General features: G+C 37.3%; 2 protein-coding genes and 2 pseudogenes across 2 annotated transcripts; all 4 read left to right on the top strand.

The window, feature by feature from the left end:
- Positions 1-168: 168 nt before the first annotated feature.
- On the top strand, positions 169-4,905 carry neu3.1 (sialidase 3 (membrane sialidase), tandem duplicate 1). Its single transcript, XM_036588392.1, is given in 4 exon segments — positions 169-331; positions 1,680-1,912; positions 2,026-2,946; positions 2,949-4,905. Coding segments are annotated over 3 exon segments (1,173 nt in total). The 5' UTR covers positions 169-331; positions 1,680-1,681; the 3' UTR covers positions 2,970-4,905.
- Positions 4,906-6,252: 1,347 nt separating this feature from the next.
- On the top strand, positions 6,253-13,811 carry LOC118820533 (annotated as a pseudogene).
- A 20-nt stretch (positions 13,812-13,831) lies between these two features.
- On the top strand, positions 13,832-19,384 carry LOC118820534 (annotated as a pseudogene).
- Positions 19,385-23,092: 3,708 nt separating this feature from the next.
- Positions 23,093-27,591, top strand: LOC118820345 (sialidase-4-like). Its single transcript, XM_036588648.1, has 4 exons — positions 23,093-23,236; positions 24,069-24,175; positions 25,578-25,806; positions 25,908-27,591. Exons 3-4 carry the CDS (start codon positions 25,579-25,581, stop codon positions 26,838-26,840), a joined length of 1,161 nt encoding a protein of 386 aa, XP_036444541.1. The 5' UTR covers positions 23,093-23,236; positions 24,069-24,175; position 25,578; the 3' UTR covers positions 26,841-27,591.
- Positions 27,592-27,982: the final 391 nt, after the last annotated feature.

Genomic DNA, 27,982 nt, shown 5'->3' on the forward strand with positions numbered 1-27,982 from the left:
CGTAATTGTAACACTGATTATGGTTTCCTGATATTTCAGAAAAACGCCGTCTTAATGCGGGAAAATTAGGTTAGAGCAATCGCAACAATAATGTCGCAAATGCCTTTCGAGCACTACGTTTCCCAAAATGCACTCAGTCCCTGATTTCCGCATTCAGACCGAAGAGGCTGTCCTGCTGTCAGACTTGCAGTCTGTCGTGTGATGTGAAAGCTCGAATTCTGACTAAGAAGGTTGGAACCAGGCTGGAGCATCATCTCGAGTAGCCTAGTAGTTCGGTCATGGAACTGCTGTCGAGTTAAAAAGGAATGCGTCGTCCAAAGAAGCAAAACCGGTAGCTAACCGACAACTCATTTGCAGATCCATGTGTATGAATGAAGACGGACCTAGCTAGGTTAGCTAGCCGTGTAGGGCTTTTATTTGTGTCTAGTTCGCCCCGTTACTGTATAGTCAGCGTCATTGATATTATTTTGTTATTTGTTTTATATTGTTATTTGTTTTTCATAATCATAATTTACAGCCGAGACAACTAAACGTTATTGTCATAGGAAGCTGAAGCCAGAGTCTTTTTTTCCCGTTCCACCTTAAATATTGCGGCAGTTTTTTTGGCACCTGCACCGTTCAAGGTGGAACTGGAAATAAGAGCAAGAAGCTGGTGTCTAGGAATCCAACTTCTGCTTCGTTGTTGTCGTGGCTTTGGGCTACACTGCGCTTTACTGTCGACTTAAAACGTTCTACGGAAATTCGGGTGAAATGTATTAATGTACATATAAACTGACACGCACAGAGTTGAGCCATAATGGTCTTAAGTATCACCAGATTTTCTATTGCATGAACTAATGTCTCATTGTTCAGTACAAGTGCACCACCTTTTCAGATAAGCTGATGACGAAATCACGTGGTGACGTGTTCACAGTGTTGTTTTGCAGGAGACAACAGACTTCTATGTTCTGTGTAATAGCCAGTGGTTTCCACCTTTCTCAGAAATTAAAATGTTAGAATAGTGTCAGAGTGATAATAATCGGTAAGGAACCATCTCTCCCACTTCTCCTAAACTGGAAATTGACTTTTGTGTGCACTTATCAAAAAAATTACATGATCTTTGCCATTCTTTTGAGAAAAGGTTGCCAGAGTTACCAGGAAGCATTTCTTATTTTTCCAACACAGTGTGCTTCTATCTGCCGACTCAGTTAAAGGCCAAACAGTGTGATTTCTGTGATCTGACAACAGGACCTGCTGAAATAGTCTGAATGCTTGTGTTTCTGATCGGTAACAGTATCATATTAACTAGTTGAACTCTTGCACCTTAGCTTAAAACAGCCGTTTTGTTGGAGAATGTAAAGATAGTTTAAATATTTTAGAAATTTGGGAACGATTTTCACCTACATGTAAATCTTATGACATACAAACTTTGGATGGCTCACGTATAAAATGGATTGTTCATTAACCAAAGGTCTGCTTTAGAATGAGCTGTGTACACTGTGGTCGGTGTTGAAATAAGCTTTATTATCAGCACATTTCTTTTAAAGCTGCATCTTGTTTGAAAGATCAACATCACTCGTCAATGATTTCAGGAGTAACACATTCAGAAAAATTGTATATACAGCAAAATGCAGTATCAGAAGAATTTGAATGAATAATAGGACTCATTTGCCTTTTCATGATCTTCTCTTTTGTTTCAGAAATGGAAACCAAGACATCTACTAGCTCTTCACCAGCACTCCAAGAAGAGCCTTTGAAAGCAACATTATTTATACAAGAGTCAAGTGGTATAACATATAGAATCCCAGCTCTAATTTATATCAGTGATGGTGAGACCTTCCTTGCTTTTGCTGAGAAGCGGAGAACATCACAAGACTGTGATGCAGAGATTCTGGTCATGAGGAGAGGAACCCATCAGGATGGATCTATCCAGGTGATTCCTGAAGACAGTACACAGAACCAACATTGCAGGTTTATTTTAGTACTTTACTTTGAAGAAAAACATGGTGAAATCGCTAAAAGAGGTTTTGTTTTTGTTTTTTTTAGTGGTCGCCTGCTGAGGAGCTCACCACAGCGTGCTTGCCAGAACATCGCACTATGAATCCATGCCCAGTCTATGAGAGGAAGTCTAAGACTCTTTATTTGTTTTTCATATGTGTGTTGGGTACCACCACTGAGCAATACCAGATCCTCACTGGTAAAAACAAAGCTCGCTTGTGTTACGTTACAAGCAAAGACAATGGACAGAGTTGGAGCCAAACAACAGACTTGACAGAAAGTGTGATTGGAGATGAAATTGTCAATTGGGCTACATTTGCTGTTGGACCTGGGCACGGCATTCAGATGACAAGTGGTAGACTCGTCATTCCAGCTTACGTCTATTACATTCATGTTAGATGTTTCCCTTTTCATTTCCCACTAATTGTGAGGCCCCATGCTTTAGCGTTCTATAGTGATGATTGTGGAAGTACTTGGCAAATGGGAGAACGAGTAGGTATTAAGTCTTGTGAGTGTGAAATGGCAGAGATCATTGACCGAGACAGTAGGAGTCACCTGTACTGCAATGCACGAAGCACACAAGGTCACAGAGTCGAGGCTCTGAGTGAGAGCAGTGGAGCTGCTTTTGATAAACCTCACTTCGCACAGAAGCTAGTAGAGCCCTGCCATGGCTGCCAGGGCAGTGTGTTGAGCTTTGCTTCACCTCAGCATACCAGACAGGAAGAAAAGAACTGCTTAACATCAGACACAAAGACTTGGCTTCTGTATTCCCATCCAACCAACAGAAGGACCAGGAAAGCTCTTGGAGTGTATCTGAATATGTCTCCCTTCAGCGCCTCTGGTTGGAGCCAACCATGGATCATCCATCACGGGCCCAGTGGGTACTCTGATCTGACCCAGTGTGGAGAAACTGAGCGCTTTGCTTGCCTCATGGAATGTGGAGTGAGGAGTGAGGTTGAAGAGATAGCCTTTGTGGAATTTTCTCTCTCTGACATCATAAACAATCAGTTATGAAATGAGAAATTTTAGAAATCTTGTTCTTTTCCCCAAATACAGCTTTTCCCACAGTTCTGAAACAAACCTGGGGGGAGCACCATGGGTAGGTTACTGGTATATACGGATATCCAAACTCATCGTAGCATATGTTTTACTTATAAGGGTATTCATATAAGGCATAATAAGAGAATGTTAAATCTTCCATGTTTTTGAATGTAGAGCACCTCATGGACTTAGGTAAAGAGAAGGTTTCATTTGTGGAAATGGCCAAGGGCAAAAAGAACAAAGCTTTGAGTGGCCATCTATATTTACAGTTACATTTTAAACTGTAAATTCATTAGGTACAGTAGCAAATCTAAACTCCAAACTAAATTCATTAAGTTGAGTGAGATCAGCATTTTGTAAAACTTGTCCAACCTGGTAACAGTTGCCATGGCAGAGCATAGAATTTATGGGTAAAGCCTGAATAGGTCAATTGTTACGGTGTTCATGAGCCAATTCTTCTCTAAGGCCTTGCTGTTTTACTAATATAGTACAATCAAATTTCATTTTATTAATCATCTATTACTGTAAGATAGAAAATGGGATGTAGGAAACTGATTTGGTTAGGGACTCTTTTAATGACATAAAATCCAAATTCATTTTATTATGCATTTTGTTTTAAGCATGCTGAAACATTAACTTGTCAAATGGAAATGCACACACCACATAGTGAATCTTTGCTTGTAAAAAAAATCTAAGATAATAAATATTGTCTACCTGAATGCAAACATGTATAGGTCTACCTGACTGTGTTTGGAGAATAGTCATTGGCCACCATTTCTACTAAAGCAAGACAAGTGTTGTCAGTCTTTGCTTTACAAGACATCTCATGACCCCAGTGTATGAAAATGACTTGGCTAACTGTTCCATTCAACTGCTTTAAAATACACCTGTATACATTAACACTTCCCCTAAATACAGTTTCTCTTTCTCTGACTAGCACTGCAATCCATTAGACTAATCTGCCTTTAGTATATTGAAGGATAGGTAATTTACTGTTCTGTTGCTTCTCAAATTAACAATGACAATACAATTTCATTGTTTAGCACCGTTCATTCATATGAAGATCAAAGAGGATTAAAAGACAAAAAGGAGATCATTAAATATCAAATTGTTAGCAGGAAAAAGCACAAAGAATATAGTCAAATAAATATAAGAAACAAAATAAAATAAGTAATAATAACAATGGGAAAAAGTGATAGTAATAATAGTAGTTAAAAAAGGGTAAGGAAAATAAAGGAGTGAAGCATAATCAGTATTACTAATTTAATATTTATGATGAATTGCTAAAAGTTATTTAAAGGACTTCTTATTTTTAACGGGTTTGACTTCAACCGAAAGCATTTTAGGGAAGCTGAAGAGATCAGTTTGTTTTTTTGTGGTTTATTAGATCGTGTCAGTGAGACCACATTTAAATTTCACTAGATGAAACTCAAAGGTTATGCAGCTGAAACAACTTTTTGCAAGATAAGCAAATTAATGCTTGAATGCGTAATGATTTAACTTTATAAGTTTCTAAGTGTTTTAAAAGAGAAGCCTCCAAAACAGGGGAATTTTCCTTAAACTGTTTTAGCAGCTTTTTGCTATTCCTACATGAGACTTTATTAAGAGTAGTGAATTAATATTAATCTCCTATGTTTTTTTTTAATTGCAACCGTGAGCAAAACTGTTTGTACAGCCTGCATTTGCTCTCCGGTTCAGTTTTGCTTGCCCTCTTTTTTGATTGGTTATCTCATGAAAAGTGACACATGATGAACTTTTGGGGTGAAGCTGAACATTTTTCAAGTCAGTCTACAAAGATCTGCCGTGGACAAAAACATGCTCTACGGCAAAACAAGCAGGGCCCGCAGAATATGCTGTGCTGTTTGGATGTAGTATGTGCCTACTGCATCAGAAATTCGTCATCTGAAATTTTGCCCCTGTTCATGTTCAACACGGATTAACGGAAAAATGTGCAAGGGATTGTGGGATAGCAAGTGGAGTGAACGTGAGTTGTGGCATGGCGAGCAAAGTTAAGGTGGCTTCAACTTTATGCAAATTACATTTGGCAGCTGCGCCATGCTCACCAATCTGGAAAAAACAACATTCTGTTATCTGTGCACAATGAGGATGTACCTTTATAGCTCCATCTGCACAACATAGATTAAAAGCTAAAAACAGCTGTGTTTTCGGTTCCCCATTCTTTACAATTCTAAACAGCAAGAATACAGAGACAAAAGGTGGAACGGGAAAATTCAAACAAGAAGCTGCAGAATGAGAAACTGACTTCAGCTTTGTGAAAAGTCGAACGTTGAGAGACATTTTACAAGAAACTGTTCCATTTAGCAAAATGCTGGAGATGCGATAAAAGCGGCTATAGCTGAGCTAAAGCTTAAAGCAGTTTATATTTTTTTAGCCTATACCAGTACATTAGAACATACTGAGACATATTTACAGCCAAGATGGTAAAATGTTACTTCAATAAAATGAACATAAAATGTTGTGGCTCCCAAGGTGGTTTGATTTTTGTTGGGGGGACTCTTTATCATATTTGTGTCGCCAACCTCTGGTATATGGTTTCTTCCTTGCACAGTAGAGTTTTAACTTGCATTTGTGGATGTAGTGAGGAACTGTGGTCACAGTTTTTCAGAAGTGTTCCTGAGCCCACGCAGTAATTTCTACTACAGCAGTGCTGCCTGAGGGCCTGAAGATCATGGTCATCCAATATTGATTTTCAGCCTTGTCCGTTGCATACCGAGATTCCTCTGGATTCTCTGAATCTTTTCATGATATTATGTACCATAGATGATGAAAAGCGAAAGTTCTTTGCTATTTTACAATGAATGGTTATTCTTGAATAGTTGCACTATTTGCCCACACAGTCTTTCACAGAGTGGTGAATTCCTCCCCAACTTTACATCTGAAAGACTCAGCTTCCCATGTTGTTCTAAAAGTGTTTTTATCTGAAAGAAGTAACATTTTGTGAAGTTATCAAAAAAAAAAAAAAAATACTTTTACCAAGTTCTAAGCATTTTTTTTACCTCCCCATGTATTTATACTTCTAACCCCACCCAGGGTTAAACCAATTAACACAGAGGGTAGGTACTCAGTACACATAAAACAATATTAAGGTAATTGCTCCCCACCATGTTTAAAACTGACATGTCATCAGATCTGTTAACATTCTACAGGTAAGTATACTTTTACATGGCTAACATTGACAACGTTCTTCTTCCTTTTCAGGTTTACTGATGACGAGATCACTCCCCTCTCTCCAATTGGTTGTGGGCCCTTACAACCTGGATAAAAGAGGATGTAACTGATAGCAGATAGCAGTTCCCCTACGTGACTCAACAGACCACATTAAGAGGTGAGTACATTTATGTGAACATACATTGCACATGTGCATCACACTGGTAATGAGCTGGAGCCTCTAGCTTCATCACAGTTACCTCATGAAAAGTGACACATGAGGAACTTTTGGGGTGAAGCTGAACATTTTTCAAGTCAGTCTACAAACTGCCGTGGAAAAAACATTCTAAGGCAAAACAAACAAAATATGCTCTGCTGTTTGGATGTAGTATGTGCCTACTGCATCAGAGATTTGTCATGGAAACATGCGCAAGGAATTTGAGAGTTGAAGTAGCTACACTGTGTAGAATTTATGAGTTTATGCAATGGTGCAAAGCTCACTCTGCTGGAAAATCCAGCAGTTTAAGCTATGTTTTGAGACCTGATTGACCAGTTTGACCATCTACCAATTGGCATGCTGCTTACTGAGCTGGTTGACCACTTCAGTTCAACTCCACCTGGTAAGCTGGTCATCATGCTGGCTGACCAGTTAAACTCCAGCTTCAAAGGAGACAATAGGTTTGTTTACATGCTTCTGTATGTTCATTTTTAAGGTGAAGTGACTCAATGTTTTTTTTAAACAAAGCCACATAAAGTTTGAGCTTTACATTTACATCACAGATTACTGTGTGAGTTTATTGGCCGGCTGCAAAGCAGAAATACGATTATTGCCTGACTCATGTAGACCCGGAGTTTCCCCATTATCTGAGCATGTAAATGCTTGATCGCATTGATTGGATTACTGACAAAATTATTAAATGTAAATGTACTCAGTATTTTACATGATATGCTGATCAAGATGAACAAGAGGATAAATTCTCAAGCTGTAATAGAGAAAAACATTTATTGACTATTATAAAGTGTGCATGTGTTTATTTTTGTAGATTTTGATACATTTACACATTTCGGTAAACATTTTGTTGCTGTTGTAGAAACACCTTATTTTTTTAACATTATATAACGACTCCAGCTGCTCTTTACATTGTGTGGAAGTTACATTATTAACGGAAAAATAGAAATGGTGCAGAATCGGTTGTCATAAAATCTTTAAGCTATAAATTTCAGTTTTTTTGTTTGACACAGATGATATACAACATAATTAAACATTAAGTACTAGCACACAATGAGATCTGTTATTAATTGCAAACAAAACTAAACTTACTGCCGGGGTAAATGGTTTTAAATAATTTCTTAAGATGCCTTATACAACAGTATGGTATATAATAAATACAGAGCATAGTAAAATTACATACAGATATTAACATGTAACACATACAAAGCATTCTATTATTTACAATTACATTTAATGTGTTAATAGGTAATGTTATTACTACATACAGGTAATTATATATAATAGATATAGGGTAAATTGTTATTACATACAGGTACTTAGAAATATATAACACATGGAACACATCTTTACACATACATGTACGTCTGTGTGTGTGTGTCTACTTATCTACTGCTGACTTTATTTCTTTTGCTTTTTTCTTTTTTGGTTAATGTCCATTATAGTTTAGTGATGTATTTGCCAGTTTCAGATGTCCTGGTGCCATATATTCAGCTCCTTCAGGAAACAACCTGTAAAAGACATCATAAACTCTTATTACATTAAAAGAGTAAATGCTCAATCCTCCACCTATACTGGGGCAGCAAATGTGGCAGTGCTAGAGAGAACCATAAAACCATAAAATCTTATCTTGTCACAATGTACTTTTAATAGTTAAACCACTTATGCCTTTATGTCCCTGGTATTCCATATCTGTCCTGTTATTCATATTTATTATTATTTTATTGTTTTTATTGAAATCACAATTTAAAAGAGTGAAACTTTCAAATTGCAACAGATATGATTTCAATTATGCTTTATCACCAATGTAGTGATATGTTTTAATGGCAAGCTATTAACTGTAATTTAAATCTCAGTATTTCAATATGGTCAGAAAATCGCAATATTTTGTCCAAACTGTTCAGCGCTTGTCAGGGTAAATCCTGGACATTCAAAACCAGCCCTGTGACCGGAAGGTCACTGGTTCGATCCCCAGAGCCGACATTACCCTTGAGCAAGGGTACTCAACTGCTCCCCGGGCGCTGAGGACAGGGCTGCCCACCGCTCTGGGCAAGTGTGCTCACTGCCCCCTAGTGTGTGTGCGATCACTAGTGTGTATGTGGTGTTTCACTGCATGGATGGTTCAAATGCGGAGGTGAAATTTCCCCGTTGTGGGACTAATAAGGGTCACTACAGAAATATGGTGGGGTTTCCCAGAGTGTAACATACTGCCTAAGGTAAATTTTTAGCAATTTCTGTACAGCTTAAATGTTAACGGTTCAGAAGAGTTGTAAAATTATGGAAATCTAAGACTTCACAGTTTCTCTTATGAACTCATTATGATTCATTTACACAAGCACTTCTAGCAGTAAGAAATTTCTCCAGCAGCAGGCACTGTAAGTATATATAAGTTGCTTTTTTAAACAAATAACACTGTTACTCAGCATTACATTATTTAATATATAATTTCCCCAAAGATTTTCATTATATACCACTTAATGTTAAAAAGCCTGTATGTCGAAAGCCAACATAAAATTAAAGTAATAATAGAGGCTATAGAAATCGCTAATGTAAATACATCAAGATGCATTGACAATTGTTTTCTGGTTATGATACCATATCCAGTTTCAATCTGCAAAAAAAAAGGAATCACAGTTATATGTTATCTTAATGTAACATAATTTCACCACAGCTTGACTATCATTACTTACTTGCAATCAGTATTCAAGGGCCTGACAACTCAGAACCCCTTTAAATCTGTATAAGATTTACATGGAATATGCCCATTAGGAGAAGCTCTGTCCAGTTCCACTAAACTCAGCAGTTGTATGTCAACTCAGAGAAACAGCTATCCAAGACTGACCTGTAGTATTTAAGTGCCAGAGCCTGTGTCTAGTTCCACTATCCTCACCTGCAGTATTTTATTTTAGAGAGCCAGCGTCCAGTTCCACTATGCTCACCTGTGGTATTTTGTTCTCAGAGAACCAGTGTCCAGTACCACGACACTCACCTGTGGTATTTTGTTCTCAGAGAACCAGTGTCCAGTTCCACTACACTCACGTGTGGTATTTTGTTCTCAGAGAACCAGCATCCAGTTCCACTAAACTCACCTGTGGTATTTTGTTCTCAGAGAACCAGCGTCCAGTTCCACTACACTCACCTGCAGTAATGTATTTTTAGAGAGCCAGCGTCCAGTTCCACTATACTCACCTGCGGTATTTTATTCTCAGAGAACCACCGTCCAGTTCCACCACACTCACCTGCTGTATTTATTCTCAGAGAACCAGTGTCCAGTTCCACTACACTCATCTGCGGTATTTTATTCTCAGAGAACCAGCGTCCAGTTCCACTATACTCACCTGCGAATGCTCACCTGTGCAGTGTAGAGCTGTCTGTTATCTGGATGAGCTGTTCCAGTTGTTGTTAATCATAAAACAAAAATATTAAGCAGAATATTTGATTGACATAATAATTACAATAGTTAAAAATTACATCATTAATGAACTCATGAATGCATTACTTATTAAGAAAAACTACCTTGATTTGGCCCAACAATCCTGCTACTGCTTTATGATTATTTGGTTTCTACAAAATACATCATGATATTCATCGCAGAGTCACAGACACAAGTAATCTTTCACTAGACAGCGCAGGAAAAACTATGCATACCCTGATGAGTTTGTGTCACATGACAATAGCCATGAAGGTAAAACCTCTTAGTTTTTTTTTAGCTACTTCTTTAGCCGACACAGAGCTGAGAGATGGAAACAGAAATAGCAGGTTAGATAACTAGTTTAGCCGATTCCTATAAGGACGGTATGAACGGTCACAAATCCATACTGATTTACTGTAAAACACAGAAATAAGTTATCGATCCTGGACGAGATTCATCTATCAATGTGGACCACAAAGTAAGCAGTGGAGTACAAACTTCGCCAAAACAGTTAAGTTGACCATCAATACACTTCACTCAACAGAGAAAAGAGTTAAAAGTTTTACACGTTGAACTTCTGTAGCATTGCTACTATCTGGATAAGTAAAAATCCAGTTAAACTCACCTGTCACCTCATCTGACACAACATTACAGCACATCTGTTTCATGGCATCTTTAGGAGGTGCATCTAAGAAATGGATGTATAAACATGCAAAACTATTTGTTATAAATCAAACAATTGGATATTAATTGAATATATTCCCATACATATATCATATATTGTAAATATGTGATAATATATAATGTAATATTTTGATTATAAAACAAATTGAACATACAGTACTTACAATTCTGATAAATTATTACATTGAAAAATAATTGTTTTAAGGTTGATATTGAGTCATCAAGTATTACATTGATATTAAAAGTATTAAAAGCATGTAAAATGTTGTTTCGGTCATCCCTAGTATCGTGCCATGCTGTTCTGCGCTGTCCAGAACTGTCCTAAGCTGCTTATAATGCTAAAATAAAGTGCACTATAATGCTTTGTTTTACATTAATCTGGGTATTTGCAAATAAGGCAAACTATCCATATGACTACTGCATACTGTCAAGCAAATATACCTTTGACAAAAAATCTGATGTGTGTTAATCTGTGAGTAAACGGCTGAAGGATATACATTTTCAAAAACGAACAACTGTACATTGCATAGCTAATGATGGTAGGATAATTAGAATTCAGCAGAGCTGAACCATATATAGTGCTTAGTAGAACATAAAGCTGTAACAAACAGCTTTATAAATTCAGTTACACTCACCTAAAAAATCAAAATAAACAAACTTTTCAGTAACTGGACAGGAGCCTCCTACAAGATTTATATACGAACAAAAAAAAAAAAATAGGAGAATGGGATTAGCTGGCTAGCTTCATGGTGTACAACAAATAATGTACAGAACATGGAATGTGACACTGGGAATATGTATACACATATAACATTAATTTAATATAAACTTAGTCATCAACAAAATGCTATATAACACAATAGTGACCATGATCACTTTGAATGAAATATTTAAAAATTATTGATGCTAAACAATGACCATGTATTTTTAATCAATGACTTTCTAACAGCATTTGTAATACTGCATGTTTAGAAAAATACTAATATTAAAACTTTAGCTATCATACACCTGAGTCAGATATTATGTAAATTAAAGAGAACTAAGTGTTCCAGGTGGTCGTGAATCTGAATCTGTAAGTCTGCATGGCCACACTGAGCATGTGTTTTGCTTTAGGGTGGCACATGAGAGCATCTCTAGCTACTTCTGAAAAAGCTCGCTGTGTGTGCAGACTAAATATTATAGTTAAATATGAATGAGCAGATTAACTAGCTAGCCTAGCAAATTACCCTAGCAAGTTATCTTAATGGCAAAAGAATGACTGATACTGTTATGGCAAAGTGCGATAAGCTAAATGAACATTAATAAAACATAATGGTAACTTTACAAGTAATTAAGCTAGTGCTTATTTTAAATTGTGACTTTTGTGTGGCACTTATGAGAAAAATCACACAATCTTTGCCATTGTTTTGAGAAAAAGTTGCCAGAGATACCAGGAAGCATTTCTTATTTTTTCCAACACAGTGTGCTTCTATCTGCTGACTCAGTTAAAGACCAAACAGTGTGATTTCTGTGATCTGACTACAGGACCTGCTGAAATAGTCTGAATGCCTGTGCTGCTGGTAACAGTATCATATCAACTAGTTGAATTCTTGCACTTTAGCTTAAACAACCCTATTGGTGGAGAATGTAAAGACTTCAGAAACTCGGAAACTATTTTAGCCTATGTGTAAATCGTTTGACATACAAACTTTGAGTGCCTCACATATAAAATGGATTGTTCATTAACCAAAGGTCTGCTGTACAATGAGCTCACTGTGGTCAGTGTTGAAACCAGCTTTATTATAAGCCCATTCCTTTTAAAGCTGCTGCTTGTTTGAAACATCACTCGTCAATAATTTCAGGAGTAACACATTCAGAAAAATTGTATATACAGCAAAATGCAGCATCAGAAGAATCTGAGTGAATAATGGGACTCATTTGCCTTTTCATGATCTTCTCTTTTGTTTCAGAAATGGAAACCAGGACATCTACTAGCTCTTCACCAGCACTCCAAGAAGAGCCTTTGAAAACAACATTATTTATACAAGAGTCAAGTGGTATAACATATAGAATCCCAGCTCTAATTTATATCAGTGATGGTGAGACCCTCCTTGCTTTTGCTGAGAAGCGGAAAACATCACAAGACAGTGATGCAGAGATTCTGGTCATGAGGAGAGGAACCCATCAGGATGGATCTATCCAGGTGATTCCTGAAGACAGTACACAGAACCAACATTGCAGGTTTATTTTAGTACTTTACTTTGAAGAAAAACATGGTGAAATCGCTAAAAGAGGTTTTGTTGTTGTTTTTTTTAGTGGTCGCCTGCTGAGGAGCTCACCACAGCATGCTTGCCGGAACATCGCACTATGAATCCATGCCCAGTCTATGAGAGGAAGTCTAAGACTCTTTATTTGTTTTTCATATGTGTGTTGGGTTCCACCCCTGAGCAATACCAGATCCTCACTGGTAAAAACAAAGCTCGCTTGTGTTACGTTACAAGCAAAGACAATGGACAGAGTTGGAGCCAAACAACAGACTTGACAGAAAGTGTGATTGGAGATGAGATTGTCAATTGGGCTACATTTGCTGTTGGACCTGGGCATGGCATTCAGATGACAAGTGGTAGACTCGTCATTCCAGCTTACGTCTATTACATTCATGTTAGATTTTTCTCTTTTCAGTTTCCACTAATTGTGAAGCCCCATGCTTTAGCGTTCTATAGTGATGATTGCGGAAAAACATGGCAAATGGGAGAATGAGTAGGTATTAAGTCTTGTGAGTGTGAAATGGCAGAGATCATTGACCGAGACAGGAGTCACCTGTACTGCAATGCACGAGGCACACAAGGCCACAGAGTCGAGGCTCTGAGTGAGAGCAGTGGAGCTGCTTTTGATAAACCTCACTTCGCACAGAAGCTAGTAGAGACCGGCTCTGGCTGCCAGGGCAGCGTGTTGAGCTTTGCTTCACCTCAGCATACCAGACAGGAAGAAAAGGACTGCTTAACATCAGACACAAAGACTTGGCTTCTGTATTCCCATCCCACCAGCAGTACGACCAGGGAAGCTCTAGGAGTGTATCTGAATATGTCTCCCTTCAGCGCCTCTTGTTGGAGCCAACCATGGATCATCCATCACGGGCCCAGTGGGTACTCTGATCTGACCCACTGTGGAGAAACTGAGCGCTTTGCTTGCCTCATGGAATGTGGAGTGAGGAGTGAGGTTGAAGAGATAGCCTTTGTGGAATTTTCTGTCTCTGACATCATAAACAATCAGTCATGAAACAAGACATTTCAGGAAATACAGCATTTTCCACAGGTCTGAAACAAACCTGGGGGAGCACCATGGGTAGGTCATTGGAATATATGGATATCCAAACTCATCGTAGCATTTGTATTACTTATTAGGGTATTTGAATAAGGCATAATAAGAGAATGTTAAATCTTCTCTATTTTTTCGATGTAGAGCACCTCATGGACTTGGGTAAAGAGAAGGTTGCATTGTGGAAATGGCAAAGGGCAAGAAGAGCAATGCTTTGAGTGGCCATCTATATACATTTGGGGGTGCACAAATATATGCCTGGAAAACACTGAAATTTTGTATATTTAGAATACTTAACAAATTCAGTAACTGACTTATTCATACTCCCTCCATAAATGCATCTTTCGTAGCAACTGTTGAAAGGTTGGACGAGGTAAGGTTGGCTTTACAAAAATATCATTCCACCTAATGAGAAATTGTAGCTCACAATTTTATTTTCATCAGAATATGGACATTTAAAGTGCATTATTAATTTTAAAAATGTATTTTGTATGCATGTGAAAGTTCACACTGTTAAGATGGATGATGTCAGTTTCTCTTTTGTGCATGTAATTGAACGTTATCATGATGGGAAATTTGTTGCCGTTTGCATCTCATTTTAAACTGGAGTTTCATTAAGTACATTATGTAGTGAATCTAAACTCCAAACTAAATTCATTAAGTTGAGTGAGATTTTTACCAGTGTTTTGTGAAACTTGTCCAACCTGGTAACAGTTGCCATGAATGAAAGTGTTTAATAACAATGGGAAAAAGTGACAGTAATAATAGTAGTTAAAAAAAGGGTAAGGAAAATAAAGGAGTGAAGCATAATCAGTATTACTAATTTAATATTTATGATGAATTACTAAAAGTTATTTAAAGGACTTCTTATTTTTATTGGGTTTGACCTCAACTGAAAGCATTTTAGGGAAGGTGAAGAGATCAGTTTGTTTTTTTGTGGTTTATTAGATCGTGTCAGTGAGACCACATTTAAATTTCACTAGATAAAACTCAAAGGTTATGCAGCTGAAACAACTTTTTGCAAGATAAGTAAATTAATGCTTGAATGCGTAATGATTTAACTTTATAAGTTTCTAAGTGTTTTAAAAGAGAAGCCTCCAAAACAGGGGAATTTAGCTGATTATAAAGGAGACTTTGGCTGTTCTGAGGCTACAGAAGAATGAGGTGGCCTGCAGTGCAACTAAATTCACATACTTGCAAATTCACCACTACAAAAGTTTTTTTTTATAATTTTACTTTTCTTTAGATTTAAATGTACAGAGAAATAAGGTATACTTGATATTGTTTAACAACAGCTAAGCACTGAGATACAAGCAAACAATCAAGAAGGCAGGGAGCAGACTACCAATTCAACATTAATGATTATCACATAGATAATCATTAATGTTACTGATGTAAATAATTTTCCTTAAACTGTTTTAGCAGCTTTTTCCTATTCCTACATGAGACTTTATTAAGAGCAGCGAATTAATATTAATCTCCTAACCATGTTTTTTTAAATTGCAAACGTGAGCAAAACTGTCCTGTTGTACAGCCCGCATTCGCTCTCCAGTTCAGTTTTGCCTGCCCTCTTTTTTGATTGGTTATCTCATGAAAAGTGACACATGATGAACTTTTGGGGTGAAGCTGAACATTTTTCAAGTCAGTCTACAAAGATCTGCCGTGGACAAAAACATGTTCTTCGGCAAAACAAGCAGGGCCCGCAGAATATGCTCTGCTGTTTGGATGTAGTATGTGCCTACTGCATCAGAAATTCGTCATCTGAAATTTTGCCCCTGTTCATGTTCAACACGGGGTAACGGAAAAATGTGCAAGGGATTGTGGGATAGCAAGTGGAGTGAACGTGAGTTGTGGCATGGCGAGCAAAGTTAAGGTGGCTTCAACTTTATGCAAACTACATTTGGCAGCAAAACAACATTCTGTTATCTGTGCACAGTGAGGATGTACCTTTATAGCTCCATCTGCACTACATAGATTAAAAGCTAATAACAGATGTGTTTGGGTTCCCCATTCTTTACAATTCTAAACAGCAAGAATACGGAGACAAACGGTGGAATGGAAAAATTCGAACAAGAATTTAGTACATTTAAAGATAGGTAATTTACTGTTCTGTTGCTTCTCAAATTAACAATAACAATACAAGTTCATTGTTTAGCACCGTTCATTCATATGAAGCTCAAAGAGGATTAAAAGACAAAAAGGAGATCATTAAATATCAAATTGTTAGCAGGGAAAAAGCACAAAGAATATAGTCAAATAAATATAAGAAACAAAATAAAATAAGTAATAATAACAATGGGAAAAAGTGATAGTAATAATAGTAGTTAAAAAGGTAAGCAAAATAAGGGAGTGAAGCATAATCAGTATTACTAATTTAATATTTATGATGAATTGCTAAAAGTTATTTGAAGGACTTATTATTTTTAATTGGTTTGACTTCAACTGAAGGCATTTTAGGGAAGCTGAAGAGATCAGTTTGTTTGTTTTTTTTTGTGGTTTTATAGATGAAAAAAAATAACAGCTGTGTTTGGGTTCCCCATTCTTTACAATTCTAAACAGCAAGAATACAGAGACAAAAGGTGGAACGGGACAATTCGAACAAGAAGCTGCAGAATGAGAAGCTGACTTCAACTTTGTGAAAAGTCGAACGTTGAGAGACATTTTACAAGAAACTGTTCCATTTAGCAAAAAAGTTTCCAGCCGGAGATGCGATAAAATCGGCTATAGCTGAGCTAAAGCTTAAAGCAGAGCAAAGGATTGGTCTAGATTTTCGTTTATATTTTTTTAGCCTATACCAGTACATTAGAACATACTGAGGCATATTTACAGCCAAAATGTTGTGGTTCCCAAGGTGGTCTGATTTTTACAAAATGGCTCTTTGAAAAATTTGGGTTGCCAACCTCTGGTATATGGTTTCTTCCTTGCACAGTAGAGTTTTAACTTGCATTTGTGGATGTAGTGAGGAACTGTGGTCACAGACAGTGTTCCTGAGCCCACGCAGTAATTTCTACTATAGAATCATTTCTATTTTTAATGCAGTGCTGCCTGAGGGCCTGAAGATCATGGTCATCCAATATTGATTTTCAGCCTTGTCTCTTGCATACCAAGATTTCTCTGGATTCTCTGAATCTTTTAATAATATTATGTACCATAGATGATGAAAAGCAAAGGTTCTTTGCTATTTTACGTTGAGAAATGTTATTCTTGAATAGCTGCACTATTTGCCCACACAGTCTTTCATAGAGTGGTGAACTCCTCCCCAACTTTACTCCTGAAAGACTCAGCTTCCCTGACATGCTCGTTTCTTCTTCAGGCTTTCTCCACAACCATCAGTAAGATGTTGTGCTAAAAGTGTTTTTATTTGAAACAACATTTTGTGAGGTTATCAAAAAAACGTTTACCAAGTTCTAAATATTTCTTTTTAAGTTTACCAATGGTTAAATGGTTAAAGTGTCTAAATACTTTTTGAGGCCACTGTACACAGCTCTGGGCAAAAGTTAGAGACCATTCTTCATTTATTTAATTTTCAGCCAAAACAGCCTTTAAGTTATTTTGTTTTCGTTGTCAGGAAAAAGCTTAAAGCATGTATTTAAAAGAAAATCACACAGAAGCCTCAGCAACTAAATATAATATTAACATTTTCAATATTTAGTGTGTCCAGCCATTGCCTTTATCGCAGCTTCTTTTCAGGAGAAAGATATTTTAGACATATGCTCAAATTGCAAAATAACTTTTTTCAGTGGTCACCTGCTGAAGTGCTGCAGACAGCAGGCTTGAAAGAATACCATGCCCAGTCTATAAATCCAATACACTCTTTTTGTTCTTCATCTGTATCTGTGATCTCATCACTGATGGAGACCAGATTCACACTGGTGAGAACTTCACTCGCTTGTGTTACATCATCAGCACAGAAAACGAGAAGAGTTGGAATGAAACAATAGAATTAACAGAAAGTGTGATTGGAGATGAGTATAGTTACTTGACTACATTTGCTGTTGGACCTGGGCATGGCATTCAGATGGAGAGTGGAAGACTTATAATTCCAGCTTATGTCTATTACGTTGAAAAGTGGTCGGACACCACTTCCTATGCCTTAGCGTTCTACAGTGGTGACGATGGCAAGACGTGGAAAAAGGGAAGATTAATGAAGGCTGAGTCTAACCAGGAAGGCAAAAGTCAGCTGTACTGCAACGTCAAACCAGAAAAGGCCTCAGAGTAGAGTCTTGGAGTAAGGGCAGTGGAATAGAAGTCAAAGAATCTGGTGGAGACTGGCTCATGTTGCCAAGGTAGCATGTTGAGCTCTCCTGCCTTTGAGCATGCCAAAACAGAAAGCAGCTCCCCAACATTTCACAGAAAAACTTGGCGACTCCACTTCCATCCATCTGAAAAAAGTCCAGAAAGAATCTTGCAGTTTTTCGGAACAAGACTCCTTTGGATACCTCTGGTTGGAGCAAACCACTGATCATCCATAACGGCTCCAGTGGGTACTCTGATCTGACTCAGTGTGAGGATAGGAACAACTTTGCTTGCCTCATGGAATGCTGAGAGAAGAGTGAGCTTAAAGTGATAACCTTTGTAGAGTTTTATTGTGATGCCACTAGCAATCAGTGATTAGCACAACAATTAATATTTCCTTAAAATGTGTTTTAATTACTTTTTTATTTTTAATGTCCTTGGTTTAGAGAGAGCCAGAGCCAAACCACAAGCAAGACCAGCCACTGTGGAAAACTGGTCTACTGCTGTTTCTTTTCTGAAAATGTAAGACAGTTATACTTAAAGGGAAATTAACCATTTTTTTCAAAATTTCTCCATAATTCAATTCGAAAGAGGTAAACAACGTCAATCAGAGTGGTTTGATGTTAATTCTGCTGTTCTAGAGCAATTTACTGAGTCAGAATGGTAGGGATAAGAACCAAACATCCAAAGCGTTTAATGCTTCTAAAATCTATGTCACATAAACCTATTATGCAAAGTTGTTATGAATACCTTTCCTGATGCCTGAGAATTGTTTTATAGTTTTATAATAAGATTTTGGCTCTAATGTATTTTTGGTTCACCAAGGGGTGAAATGAGAGTGGCCCATAGAGTGTCACTGTTGAAATGCATATGCTTTGCACAGGCTTATAGGGCTGGATTGGAAACATGAGTTTAAAAAATGTCACAGTGTACAGAGGCATTAATCATTGTACTGCGGGTAAAAGCCTAGCAGAGCTCTTCAAAAGGAGGATGAGGGGAAAATGCTAGCCATCATGATGCCACAGTGTGTGATCAGAAGGTGTGCGAGCATGAAGCAGAGCAAAAATCTAGAATAAAGTTGTATTCAGACAGTCGCTGTGGAACAAAGCACCCACACCAATCATACTGTGTTGTCATTACAAGCTAAAACAGAAGGTGCTGTGCACACACTAAGCTGTGCCATAAAGTAGTCTCTCAGTGAGCAGCAGCACTTAGCAAAGCTGGTAGCTTTACAGCTACCTTTACTACTTTTTATTTGTATCAACATTACATGATTATTATGTTTCTACACTATAAAGTGTCCTCATATGTAATTTCTGCATATTTAATTCATATGTAACACGTAATATTATTCTTTTTTGTGTTTTTATATTAATATATAATGCATTAGATATCATGAGAATGTGGTAACTGGGCATATTTTTTTTACCCAGTTTTATGTATGAAATCTGCAACTTTTATGTAGTGCTAGTATAGATGGCATATCAGTGTCAAAGGAAATTGTGTGATGTTGTTACCTGTGTATTTCTTCATGTGGGGTAGTGGAGTGTTTGATAGTCTACTTTAAGATGCTTAACTTAAGTGAAGAGCTTAAATTAAAAATTTCTCCTTACAAAGCTTAGTGTTCTGTTTTAAAGACAAATTATCAGATTAGTATCAGCTGAAACTACAAGTTTTAGTATCAAAAAAAAGATAAGAAAAAGTTGTATTATGTCATTTCTAGATGCTAGCATTGTATGCAGGCTAGCCGCTCAATGCTGGTCCCCTAGCTTGTCAGACTAGACTTATACTCCCTGCTTCATGTGCTTCAACTTCTTGTGAATGATGTCAATGATTTCAATTATTAATGTGTTTTTATTCCTTTTTTGTCCTTAATTGAAAGATAGTCGCTGTCTAACTACTGTAGAAAACTGCTCTAATGCTATTTTCTGAAAATGAAATCTAAGATAGAATTCCAGTTTAAGTATAACTATCAATTTTTAAAAATTTCTCCATAAGTCATTTCGGGGTGGCGCTGTGATGTGTGTCTTTCTAGAGAAACTTACCAAGAAAAAATCCAAGAACATCCAAGTGGGTAAGTTTGACTGAATTATTGAATTATGTAGAAATGTTGAAAAATCAGTGGAATTTTTCTTTATTCTGACACGAACTTTTAGACCTGTACTGCTATTTTGCTGCTTATGTGTATGTAATGTTTATTTATTTGATGGTTTTCTTTTATTATCAGATTTCTTGTAATGTTAATCAAAATATATTTTATGCTATCCTACAATTGTTTTTATTCACATAAAAACTTTTATTTGAACAGACTGTTATTCACATAAAAACAATCACTGATAAGAAACATAAAATTGTAAAAATCCATATTAAAATGTATGTTAAACAAAATTATTTAATGCTTTTTGTTGTATTCACTTACTTGTCAGTGTTGAGTGCCAGTACTTCTTGGGCAATGTTGTTTTACAAAAACCTGAGTTTTTGTAACTGCCTGGATGTGAGGCACACTCCATGCCAAAGCTTTAGCCTTAGATCATTAAAGCCATTTGGGTGCAGTGGACACCAAGCAACATCTGCACAGTTAAGAAACAAAGTTACATTTTATACATATACATTTTATGCAGCATAAACAGTCACTGGGAAAAGTTAATTAACTTTTATTTGAACAGAAAACCTTTATCACCATAATCATAATTGGAATTACACTGTAGAGTGTAAATTTCTAATAGTAATACCAGAAATGATTGATAACTACTGTAGAACAGCTGTGACATGTCAGATAGCTAATGAGCCAGCCAAGGTACCCATGAACTTACTTGAATGTGAGTGTCTGTGATCTTATCTACTTTTCTCAGTGATTTTCAATCACAGACACTCACATTGCAGTAAGTTCATGGATAATTGAAATCACATATCATTTAGTTAAATATGAAGTATCCTAAAAAACTTCAGCAATGTTTACCAATTGTTAACTGGCTAAAGTGTCTAAATACATTTGGGGGGCAATCTACATGTGAGTTAAAATATATCATAATCATTTACTTTGATTTTGACTTAATGATACTTTAAGACACATGCTCAAGTTGCAAAATAATTTGCAAAGTTTTTTCAGTGTTCACCTGCTGAAGTACTAAAGATCTAGAAAGTACTAAGGCAGCAGTGACTGTCAAAAACCACTAGATGGGGCTGTAACAAAACAACTGAGCAAGACACAGGGAAATTATGCTACCAGAAAGATTCAATGACCTTCAATCCAGTAAATTCCTGTATACATAAAGAAACAGCCGTTATGTTTTGTTTGTATAAGTAAAAAACACAAAGCGCTATTGAGAAGGGTACCAAACTTTGTGACATCACCACAGAAGAGGCAGAACCAGGAATCATTTTTGAAAAACAGTCCTTTCACTGGCTCGCTCACGCTTATTGTACCAACACTGATACTCAGTAGTTAATCAGAACACTGAGCCTGATTTAATGATAAGCCTTCACTTTAAATGGCCCCAAAATATCTGTTCATCGTGAACTTCAAGAGTAGCAATAAGCATTAAATTGATCAAAAATATGATTATTTGGTGATGATGCTATCCACCCACTGCACAAAGTAACAGTACTGAAGTCAGGCAATGCCATCTCCTCTATCTTATGTTAGCTGCAGGTCCTAAATATGTTATTCAAATACACAGACTATAGATCAGTATCTCCTCAGGCCTGCTACTTCAGCTGTTAGTCTCCTTATCTCCCTCTCATTGCTTGTGTTTAGTAGCAGGGCGTTTGGATTAAACTCAGATTTTCAAGAACTCAAGGTGTAACCTAATGAGAGATCAATTCAACTGAACTGGCAGGGTGAGGAATTGAGGGCTATAAAAATGAGTTATGATTAGCACTGTGACCTTTTTAGTGATATTAAAATACAGTAAACAAGTTTATGTCCACTATGTGACCGTTTTAAATACTGAAGACAATATGAAAAGAAAGACTATACAGAGCTGTCAATAATGTTATGTCAATCTCTTGAGGTTTATTACGATTTACACTTATACTAAAATAGTTAGCTAACGCTAGTCAGTTAGCTAGCGAGCTAATGCTAACGTTAATCTATCCCTTTTTTTACCTTACGTAAAGCTACAGTTAGCTAGCAAATAACCGGTACAATCTCGATGGCCAGAAACATTGATATAATTTGCCATTGACGGTATGTATCTTCACTCTGTAAATACTTACTGTTTCGCTCTGTATATTATGTATTCCCCATGTTAAGCAGAAAATACATGACAAAAGCCCTCGAGTGAGATTAGTCGGCTCAGCTCACCAAAGAGAGTCGACTCTTTCGACTCCCAAACGGCTCTTCATTCAACAGCATTATCCGTGTTTTGATTGGTTAACAAGGTAATTATTTATCATTTATTTATAAAACCTTCGTCTATTTTCTAATTAACTAAAATTGCATTACGTTTGCTTTAAAACAAAAAAGTCATGTTGCTCAGTAGTTTGACTGAGAGGCAAGACTGCAGACGAGAAAAATGCAGGCATCAACCAGTCATCAACAAACAAGGCAGGTCAGAGTAAAAAAGCAGAATAACCCAAAAGCAGAAGTTGGGAATAATGAGGGGGCGAAATTATTTGTTTTGTCTCAATTAAAAACGGCTCCTCAATGCGAGTCATCTCCAACGTTCACCTAAATGCGGACTCGCTCAGTAAGAATGAATGAATGAGGAAAACAATCGATTTGTTTGGAGGACTACATATCATTTAGCTAGCCCGTGATCATATATGTTAAATGTACGTGGAAACGTAAAGACCTTCCACAGAACCCACTGGTCCTAATAAAATAGAAAACGGGAAACGAATTACTGTTGTTAGCCGGGCGTTTCTGGCGCAACTGTATTAGACTAGTCCGTATCCCAGCCTTAATCGGCCCCACAACGTTGAAAAACTATAGTTTATACTGGTAAACCGTGTGGATTTACAGCTAAGAGTTATGTCCATGTGATGGAGGGATGTCGTGAATAGAGATTACGTCATTGTTTGTGGGCACAAGTGCGCATGTCAGAGAAGTGGACTTGTAAAAAGTAATGGAGTTCAACTCGTGCCCTGTGTTTTGGGTACAACAGATAGTCCGAGCTGATTATTACAGAGAATCCTGTTCATAACAAGAAACGTACAGTCTTTCTTTTTCCTGTTCATCTGAGTTTTGGGTAAGACCTCAGAGCTCCAGCACATCTGCGCTAATCAGAATGCAGCTCATTTCTGTTACAGCACAAGGACAGTGGAGACATTTTACATTTAAAGAGAGTCCTACAGATTTGAAAACTAGTTTCCTAAATTGATTGTTGTTAGACATAAGGTTCAGGGAAAACTTTTAAACTGGCATAGAACCTTTTTATTATGTGTGTGATCATTAAACTTTAAAAAGCTTCTTCACACTCAAACAATCATCTTGTTTACAAACTGTATATTGCTACTTATTTACCAACTGTGGTTCTTCTGTACTATAGTATCACCCCAAAGATCCATATAGTCTCTTAAAAATAAAGGTGCCAGTAAGTGCTTATTGGCAGCTTTATTTTTAAGAGACTATGTGGACCTGCTTCCTGCTGCTGAGTGAAGAGTTAGTTACATAAGTTATCACAAAATGGACACCCTTGGTCTTTCTTTCTTTGACCAGGCATGACCACAGTGTACATAAATGGACTGGGTTGCCTGCATGTGCTTCAACTTTTTATGTGAATTAGCTTCACTGAACCATAAAATGTATTGGGAGGTTATTATGTTCTATAGGTAGAGACATTATACATCATGTGATATTGCCTGGTGTGCAAAAATAAATAAATAAAACATGACATGATCTTTGTGTATGTTCAGTGGGTGTGAGTGCTCCTGAAAGGGTTTTAGGTAACGGTTTTGTGCTGAGTGAGCATGAATCAGTGCATAGAAATGTCTGAACACTAGTCGGTCGCTGTCACTCTTCTTTACACTTTCTGATATAATTTCTTTACAAAAGGGAACTTTTTTAATTTTTCTTCGCAGTAAAAAGAATCTTAGGGCTCACATAAAAGCTTACCTTCAGCTCATCCAAAAGGAAGTGACAAATCTAGACTTTCTAGTTGCACAGACCTACAACGTAATATAAACAGGTAAGAAAAGAACTTTTTTCTCCAGTTTTGTTTTTGCCATATGTTGATAAGCACTCTTCTAGGAGTGCCTAGTCTGTGTGCATATCAGAGAAAAGAACTAAAGCTCATAGTTTAATAAGTTACTACTAAAGTTTGCTTGTGTGTTTGTGTGTGTGTGTGTGTGTGTGTGTGTGTGTGTGTGTGTGTGTATATATATATATATATATATATACACACACACACACACGCACACACAAGCAAACTTCAGTATATATGTGTGTGTGTGTACACTCAACGTGCGCTTTATTATTAATCCTATACTAGTACTGGGTAGGGTCTCCTGTTGCTCTCAAAACAAGCTCAATTTTATGAAGTCATAAAATTGGCATGGATTTCACAAGATGTTGGAAACATTCCTTTGAGATTCTGATCTATGTTGCAGTGCATCATGCAGATTTTTCTGGTGCACTTTCATGCTGCGAATCTCCTGTTCTACCACATCTCAAAGGTGTTCTATTGGATTCAGATCCGGTGGCTGGGAAGGCCACTGAAGAACACTGAACCTATTATGTTAAAAACAGTCTTTGCTGACTTTTGCTTTGTGACATTATCATACTGGAAGAAGCCATTAGAAGATGGGTAAATTGTGGCCAAGAAGGGATGCACATGGTCAGCAACAGTACTCAAATAGCCTGTGGCATTCAAGCGATGATTGATTGGTGTTAACAGACCAAAAGGTCTCCTGCCAAGAAAACAATCCCCACACCATTGCACCACCTCCACCAGCCAGGACTGCTGACTCAAGGCAGGTTAAGACCCTGGAACCAGCCTTTAATTGTGCAGTTTTGGTGAATCTGTGCCCACTGCAGCTTCAGCTTTCTGTTCTTGGCTAACAGAAGTAGAATCTGACATAGTCATCTGCTGTTGTAGCCCATCCACCTCAAAGTTTGACATGTTGTGCATTGCGAGATGCTTTTCTGCTCACCACCATTGTAGAGTGTGGTTATCTGAATTATTTTAGTCTTTCTGACAGATGGTCTGGCCATTCTCTGTTGACATAGCATTTCCGCCAAGGCGTTTCCATCCACAGACCTGCTGCTTACTGGATGTTTTCTCTTTATTGCACCATTCTGAGTAAACTCTACAGACTGTTGTGTGTGAAAAGCCCAGGAGATCAGCAGTTATAGAAATACTCAGACCAACATTACCTGAAGCTGCTGGCTTGTATCTGCATGACTGGCAGATTAGATAATTGCATGATTGAGTAGGTGTATAGTTGTTCCTAATAAAGTGCTCGGTGAGAGTATATACACACACAGAGGAAACCATGTTGTTCAGAAACTGTATGAAAATTGGCATACTAACATAATGCCATTTACTAATTTCTTTTTCTTAACTTTCTGTCATTCTGGACAATTTACAGAATGGAAAGTCCATCAAAACAGCCTGACCATAATCTTCACCTCCATCCATCTTCAAAAAGAACACTATTCAGTAGAGAGGGTCAAATTACATACAGAATTCCAGCACTAATCTACATCAATGACTGTCAGACCTACTTTGCCTTTGCTGAAAAGCGGAAGACATATGACGACAGTGATGCAGACGTCTTGGTTCTGAGGAAGGGTAAACGGCAGGATGGAAAAATTGAGGTGATGTATGCAGAGTTAAACATATCTTAACATTACTTTGATTTGTTTATATGATATTATAAGATACGTGCAAAAATTGCTAAATGTCTTTATTTTTTCAGTGGTCACCAGCTGAGGTGCTCACCGAGGCGTGTTTAGAAGGATATCGCACTATGAATCCCTGCCCGGTCTACAAATCCAATACGCTCTTTTTATTCTTTATCTGTGTGTTGGGTAACACCCCTGAAAACGAACAGATCCAGACTGGTAAGAACAAGGCTCGCTTGTGTTACATCAGCAGCACAGACCATGGTCAGAGTTGGAGCAAAGTGACAGACTTGACAGAAAGTGTGATTGGAGATGAGATTAGTAATTGGGCTACATTCGCTGTTGGACCTGGGCACGGCATTCAGATGAAGAGTGGAAGACTTATCATTCCTGCTTATGTCTACTACATTGAAAAGGGGTCTGACACCACTTCCTATGCCTTTGCGCTCTACAGTGATGACGACGGCAAGACATGGAAAATGGGAAGTAAAATGAAGGCTGAGTCTAATGAGTGTCAGATGGCAGAGCTGATTGACCAGGAAGGCAAAAGTCAGCTGTACTGCAACGCCCGAACCAGAAAAGGCCACAGAGTAGAGTCTTGGAGCGAGAAACACACTGAAATTGCTTTTGAAAGATGTGAAAAGTCACAGAAGCTGGTGGAGACTGGCTCAGGTTGCCAAGGTAGTGTGTTGAGCTTTCATGCATTTGAACATGCCAAAGAGGAAAGCAGCTCCTCAACACCTCACACAAACACTTGGTTACTCCACTCACATCCATCTGACAAATTGTCCAGAGAGAATGTTGCAGTTTATCTGAACAAGGCCCCTTTGGATGCCTCTGGTTGGAGCAAACCACTGATCATCCATAACGGCCCCAGTGGGTACTCTGATCTGGCTCACTGTGAGGATAGAAAGACCTTTGCCTGCCTCATGGAATGTGGAGAGAAGAGAGAGTTTGAAGAGATAGCCTTTGTGGAGTTTTCTTATGATGCCACAAGCAATCAGTGATTAGCACTGAGCCTAATAATTCTTTAAAATGTGAATTAACTTACTATTATTATTATTTTAGAGACAGTTTAAAAAGAGCCAAACTACCAACAATACCAGGCTCTGTGGAAAAATCCTGTCACCATGTCTTTCGATTTCTTTTGTCAAAGTATAATCTAAGATTGTTACACATAGAGTAATTTAATCATTTTTTGAAAAATTTCAGAATAATACAAGCATTAAGATGTCACGCAGAGGATTTGGATGTGAAATGCACCGTTCTAGAGAAACCTAGACAGAATTGTTCACAGTGGTGGTGATAGGAACCAGACATCCAAAGTGTTTAATGCTTCTAAAAGCTATCTCACATAAACCTATTGCACAAAATGGTTATGCCTGAAACATTCTTGAATGTATGTTTTACAATAAGGCCTGAAACTAATTTTAAAACACATGCAGAGAGGTACAGGTTGTAAGGAAAATTAGTACCCAAATAAAATATCTGTATTTTCCTTGTATGCATTGTAAACATCTGAGTCGTGAAGTTTCTCTATGATGCAGCATTTCACATCAGAATTGTTTTGTTCATCAGTGAATTGTGTTGTTCATATTTCAGCAGTTGAATTCTGCATATTTTGAAAAATCATTGGAATTCCCCTTTAATCTGATGTAAATTTTCATTTGAAACTGTATTGCTCTTTTTTGGGTGCTTCTATAATGCTATTCTGATCACTACCACCTTTATTGGAGAAATAAAAATGTTTTCACTATACATCAGCTGTTACTCTTTAAAAAAAATTATGTCAAAAATTGCAACAAATAGATGTACAGCATTTTGGAATGAAAGTCTTTAAGTATTTAGTTTAAATAATACTCAAGTAAAGTACAGGTCTTCCAAAATAATACTGAAATGAGTAATGAGGTGCAATTACTGAGGCATTTTCCACCCCTGCTTTTGAATATAAGATGTACTTTGCTTGCAGTTTAAGGAAAAAGCCTTGCCAGCCCAATTCTGACCTCATAATAACTTGCATACACTTGCACTGGTGTGGATAATAATATAATATTTATTTTCATATATTTTCTTGTAGGTATTTTCTCGAAGCGGAGCTGGGCGTATTTTGTACAGTGAGTGTACTTTCAGTTTAGATCACTGTTTGCTC

The sequence above is a fragment of the Colossoma macropomum genome, unplaced genomic scaffold, assembly GCF_904425465.1.
Source record: "Colossoma macropomum unplaced genomic scaffold, Colossoma_macropomum, whole genome shotgun sequence".
Classification (NCBI taxonomy): domain Eukaryota; kingdom Metazoa; phylum Chordata; class Actinopteri; order Characiformes; family Serrasalmidae; genus Colossoma; species Colossoma macropomum.